Source organism: Tupaia chinensis, unplaced genomic scaffold, assembly GCF_000334495.1.
Source record: "Tupaia chinensis unplaced genomic scaffold, TupChi_1.0 Scaffold144336_1, whole genome shotgun sequence".
Classification (NCBI taxonomy): Eukaryota; Metazoa; Chordata; class Mammalia; order Scandentia; family Tupaiidae; genus Tupaia; species Tupaia belangeri.
In genome coordinates this window covers 322,056-327,923 of record NW_006204194.1, presented here as the reverse complement: position 1 = coordinate 327,923, position 5,868 = coordinate 322,056, and the positions used below count along the sequence as shown (strand labels likewise).

At 64.3% G+C, this 5,868-nt stretch overlaps 1 protein-coding gene across 1 annotated transcript in view; it reads right to left on the bottom strand.

The window, feature by feature from the left end:
• A1BG (alpha-1-B glycoprotein) overlaps positions 1-3,422 on the bottom strand; it is a 3,935-nt gene extending 513 nt beyond the window's left edge. The window contains exons 1-7 of the mRNA XM_014583481.2: positions 3,303-3,422; positions 3,191-3,226; positions 2,828-3,106; positions 2,211-2,486; positions 1,893-2,121; positions 890-1,323; positions 3-276 (exon numbers count right to left, since the gene is read on the bottom strand). Coding sequence (XP_014438967.1) covers positions 3-276; positions 890-1,323; positions 1,893-2,121; positions 2,211-2,486; positions 2,828-3,106; positions 3,191-3,226; positions 3,303-3,336 — 1,562 coding nt within the window. The 5' untranslated portion in view covers positions 3,337-3,422. The remainder of the gene's footprint in view (positions 1-2; positions 277-889; positions 1,324-1,892; positions 2,122-2,210; positions 2,487-2,827; positions 3,107-3,190; positions 3,227-3,302) is intronic.
• Positions 3,423-5,868: the final 2,446 nt, after the last annotated feature.

Sequence of the window (5,868 nt, the reverse complement as noted above, 5' to 3'; positions counted from 1 at the left end):
GCTCCCCGGGGTCGCTGAGCCCCGACTGCAGGTGCCGGGGCCACCACACACGGTAGCGACAGGTGTAGTTGCCGGCGTGCTGCGGCCCCACGTAGGTCAGTTCCAGGTTGGCCGAGCTGTGATCGCTTTGCACCTCCGCGGACGCCTCGGTCTCGCCCTCGCGCAGAAGCTCAAAAGTGACGTCGGGGAAGGGTCCCTCGCAGCGCAGGACAGCGTCGCGGCCCCCGGGCACCGCCCCACTCCACAGGGCCTGGAGCCGCGGCCGGGGCAGGGGTCCTGCACGGACGCCATGGTGAGCCGCCGCGTGGCACGGCCGCCCAGCCCCTCCTCCGTCCTAAAGCCATGACCCGACCCTCTGCTACCGGCACGCCAGGGCCAATCTGCCCCTGAAGGCAGTCCGGGTACCCGCGCCACCCCTGCCAGGTCCTCCTAGCACCCCTGGAAGCCTGCTCGGGGCTCCGGGCTCAGGGCTTGGGGCTTCCAGAGCCAGAAAGTAGCAGCAGTGCTCCCCGAGGTCGCGGGAGCTCGGGAGTCCGCGCGTTAACTCTGCCTGCAGGACCAGCAGGCGGCGCTAGGCAGGGCTGCACGCTGGTATTCCCGTATGACAGGAGCATGCGAGGAGCACAGAGAAACCGAGGCACGCGCGGGTGCACAACCGGCGGGGCACGGCAACCGGAGTACTCGGGCCCAGTTTCTAGCCCGTAACCGCGGCGCTGCTCGGGGCCTACGGGCTCAGTCCACGGGAGCTAAACCGGATCGCGGGCGCCCCGTACCCAAGGCGGACTCCCACTCACCGCAGGAATCGTGACCAAAACCACTGCGCGTCCATGGGACCCCACATTTTTCTCCCAGGCAGGGGGACGGGCCCCGCCGAGACCGCCCCACTCACCGTCCACGCTCAGGGGCAAGCGCGCGCTGGGCGCTGAGCCCCCGAAGGGCGGCTCGGGGTCGGTATAGACGCAGCTGTACTTGGCGGAGTCCAACGCCGAGACGTTGCGCAGCTCGAAGTGGGCCTCGGCCCCCGCCGGGCTCAGGACGCGCTCTACCTGGCGACTGTCCATGTCCTCGCGCACCAGGGCGAAGCGCAGGCCCGCCCGAGGCGCCCTGCACCGCAGCCGCACAAGCGTGCCGGGAGCAGGGTTCGGACTCGCAGGCTCGGCCGACAGCTCCGGCGCCGCGGCTGCGTCTCTGCAGAGCAGGCCGCGGGCTGACCCAGGCGCCGAGGGAGCGGCTCCGACCTCACGTGCAGCCTTTGCCTCTCTGGCGTCTCCCCTGGACAGCTGCTCGGCTCCCCTCGCCTCCTCAGGGAGGCCCCCAGGACCACTTTAAGCAAGGCCACCCCACCTACAGGCTCTCCCGCACGAGTCCTGCTCGGATACCTTGCACCCCTTCCTACACTGATCCTGGTTAATTTCCGTGTCCATGAAAAAGCCTCAGGAACATGAAGGCTCGCAGCGCGGCAGCTCCGCTGTCCTGCGCAAGGTCGCGCCCTCGCGGGCATGGCCCTGAACAGCAGGTGGACACTGCCCAACGCCACCTGCCCTGGGGCGCTCGGCCCCGTTCCCCGAATGCCTGGAGAGCTCAGAGTATGTAGTTGGAGGAGCAGCCCCCTCCCTGCACGGACTCCTATTCGGCCGCTCTGTCTCAGGCCCCAGTGCCGCAGCCCGGCGCCCTCCACGCCCGCCCGGATCCGGACCGTCAGATGGTGCCCACGGCGCCTGGGCCGGACTCGCGAGTTGCCCGGTATTCGCGGAGCCTCCAGATCGCTGCGCTCAGCGTCCCACTCACAGACGAGGAAACGGGAGGCCGGGCGGGCGAGTCGGGATCAGACCCGGTCCGGAACTCGGCACTTCCAGGGACCCCACCACGGGGCGCCTGGCTCTATCCCAGGCCTGTGCGCGTCTGGCGTCTCGCCGTTCTCCGGGGCCACTGCGGGCAGGTGGAAGAACATGGCGCTGGGGGAGGTGCTGGTCTTGGACACCTGCACCTCCTGCTCGCCCCGCCGCAGCTGGAAGTGCACGTTGCTCAGGGGCACCAAGCAGACAAGGACGGGGAGGGCGCCGGGGGGCACAACATCCGCCGACCGCCCGGAGATGGTCAGTAAGGGCCGCGGCGGCGTGGCTGCAAAGAAGGAGGTCGCTGGAGGTCGAGGCAACCAGCAGGCCCAAGTGACCTCGCGGCCGCGGATTCCCGGACCCGTGGCAACACACCCAGCTCCTGGATAGTCACTGGCTCGCTGGGCTCCGGGGGGGCCCCCGCCGGGTGGGTCCGGTAGCTGCAGCTGTAGTTGCCGGCCTGACGCACAGGAAACGAGGCCTCCCCGTCCTCTCCGCCCTCGACCACCTCCAGAAACTCGTCGTCGCCTTCCCTCCTCAACAGGAAGGTCACACCCCGCATCTCCCCGCGGCACAGCAGGGTCAAGTTGAGGTCCCGTGTGATCCAAGACACCCCCTGCTTTACTGAGAGCCTGGGCGGGGCCAAGGACTCTGCAGGTAGGCAGCATTGGTGAGCGGCTCTGTGACTCAGAAAGGGGGCGGCCCCACAGCATGGACCCCCATGCTCAGGCAGACAGGAGGGACAGGAGGGGCTCTGGAGGCTGGAGGGCCCTTGGGGAGGGAGGGGGGGGCAAGTGCCTGGAGGTGCTGCCCTAGGTGCTTCCTGGGGGCTCCCTCATGAATGAGTTCCTCACAGCCCTCCCAGGTCAGCGGGACAGGGCAAACATCATCCCCACTGGACAGTGGGGAAACGGCTCAGAGATGTCAGGGAAGGAGGAAGGGAGGCCCATCATCGCCCCTCCTGGCCCCTGGGTCCCATGAGGGCTGCTCACCGGACCCTGCCACCTCCACGAGATTGCTCAGTGTGGACCACGCCCGGTCCACGCCCACACGGCAGCGGTAGAGTCCTGCTGTGTTGCTGGCCACCTCTCCCAGAGTGAACCGGTGCTGCAGGAGGGGCGAGCTGACCCGCACAGGCTCCAGGGCCGCTCCATTCTTCAACAGCTGGAAATCCAGTGTGGGGAGGCGGGCCAGGCAGACCAGGGACATGTTGGCCCAAGGTTCCAATGGCGATGACGATTCTGCCCACATTGTGGGCCGGGTTTCTATGTCTGGTGGGGGTCGGGACAGCTCTGTAGTGCAGGCACAGGGGTACCCACTGCACCCCGCCCTGCCTGGTGCAGCCCTGTACTCACATACGAGTGCCTCGGTCTCGGGACCCAGAGCGAGGCCTGTGGAGATAGGGTCTGTGAGGCCCCCAGTCCCCTCCTCCAGGGAACCCAGGGAACCCAGCCCCAGATGCCTCACCCCAGAGCAGCAGGAAGGCCACCAGCGAGGACATGACGGTCACACCTCAGTCCACCTGCCAGTGAGCGTCTGGGGTGAATGTCAGCCTTTTAAATCCCTGGGCGAGGGTGGCAGGGGCAGCTCAGGGCACTGACCTCGTCCCTGTTTGTTCTTCTAGAAAAGTGGGGGCGAGGCATGATGGCTTCGGGGCAAAGGGTGAGTCTCTAAGGCCAGCCAGAGCCCTGAGAGCCTCCACAGTAAAGATGATCAATAGTAGTGGATATTTAATGAGCTTAATTAATAACAAAATGATGATGATGCCATTCCATCCTCAGGCCAGTCCTGAGGTCCTTGTTCAGAAGGGGACGCAGTCTTCCCCACCACCCTAGAGGCCGTTGAAGTCAAGTGGGCACTGATAGGGCCCACCCTGGAGCCCTGCTGGTCCCCCACCACACAGTCCCCACGTGGGACACCCATGGTGGGCTCACCCGTTTGGGTTCTCTGTGGTGGTCACACGGGCTGTCTGGTGGCATGGCCCTGCCCCTCCTAGGAGCTGTGGACCTGCGTCTCTGTCGCGGTTGTAGCAGACATTCAGCTCAGACTGTGCTCCCTCTCCCGCCTGGGATGTGTGCTCTGCTGTGGGCAGTTTCCCAAGCTGGTGGAGCATGCAAGTGCCCCCCATGTCCCCATCTCAGATCCCCTCTCTCTACAGTCTCCCCTGACCCCACACCCCTGTCCTGTTGGGATGGGATAGGAAGGGTGAGACCATGCGGTTCTCACACTTGACCTCTGCAGAAACCCTGCTACCCCACCCTGAGTGTCCTCGAGGCTGGCATGGAGGTCCAGGGAGACATCTGGGCCCTCACCTCCTGCCTCACTCATTTATTCCACAAGCACTTATGGAGCACCTTCTGTGTCAGACCAAGGAAGAAGGGGGAGAACATCAGCCCAGATCTGCCCGCAAGGAGCTCGGGGGCTAAGACTGGGAAGGCCAAGGAGAGACCCCACTCCTGGTGACACGGTGGGGACAGGCCACGGTGCGTCACAGGGTCACTGGAGGCTTCTCATGGAGCAGAGGTCTGATGAGGCCAGAGGTGCAGCCTCAGACCCCAGGGGAGGGACGTCCTGCACAGAGAGAACAGCAGGGCAAGGGCCAGGAGGCTGGGCAGCATCAGGCCTGTGAGGGCTTTGCAGGCAGAGGGATGGAGGGACGACGGGAGCTCAGACAGGAGGAAGTCCGGTCGCCACAAGCCCGGTGGGTTCCACAGAGGTGCTGGCTGCTGCTGCGTGGGGTGGGAACCTGGACACTCCCGAGGTCTGGCTCCCCGCCACTGGGCCGAGTGCCTGCTGCGTGCTCCACCGGGAGTCAGTGTCTGGCAGAGGCTGCATGCAGTGGGGGCTGGGAAGGACGCCAAGAGCCAGGGATTGCAGGCGTCATCAGGCCTGGGGAGCCCAGAGATGGGGGCTGAGCCAGAGGAGCAGGGCTCAGGCCAGGCAGCTCACTGGCCAGATCACCAGCGCTGCACTTCCGCCTGTGGATGGTGGGGCTGCCCCGCCGCAGGAGCAAGTGCAGTCACGTCTGTAGAGACAGGGCTGCTGGCCTGAGAACGGGACCGCACATTTCCCTCCCAGCACAGCCCTGCTGCCCCAGCCCTCTTACTTCGAGCCCTCCTGTGCGTTCCCCAACCCCAGGGGAGGCTGGCATTAACCCGCTGTTTCTGCAACATCACACTTGTGCTCTCTGCACGTCCACCCTGTCTCTCACTCATTCCACAAGCATTTATCATCTACTAACTGTCAGCCTCCCCTCCCCAGCAGACCCGTGTAATCGGGTTCCTAACCTATCACCCCACTGTTGGAAACAGCCAGTGTGGTTTCTGTTTTGTGACTGGGTCCCAGCTCATGTGGTACGTGCTTCTAAGAAGAGTCCCAAGAAACAGACCCACGAAGATGGGATTCCGGCTGATTTGGTTCTGACTGGGTCTGGAATGCAGGGCCGAGCTCCTCGCCAATAGGAGGGGCACGTGGAATCCACGGTTTGCAGTGGCATAGTGTAAACCTCACCTGTCCTGCTGGAGGTGACATGTCAACTGAGGCCAGTGCCCTGGGAGGCCGAGGACCATGCCGGGTAACAACTCAGGGCAATGAGGGGGCTGTGAGGTGGGATATGGGGAGTCTTGGTGGATCCCAATACAGCTGAGGATACCACACTTGTTCAGTTACTATAACTGGGGCTGGCCAGAGACCTGGTGGTTAAAGTGGCTGGATCCCACATGGCTTACTGTGCACTTAAGAGTCCCAGACCTGGAGGCTTGAAAAACACCAGGTGCGTGTGCATGTACGCCCAAAATCCCAGAAGCAGGAAATGCGGAGGAGAGGGGATTGCATCATGACCATCCCCGTAGGGGGTGTTTTCTCACTTCCCCTCTCTCTCTGCCTCTCTCTGAGGAACACAAGTGCCCTACAGCAAAATTTTAAAAAGCAGAAACAGATAACACGTCAGCAGCCTCCCTTAGCTGTGGCCTGATCATGACGGGCATGCTCCAGGTCCTCTGCCTCCGCACAGGCAGGTGAGTCGGATGGGCCT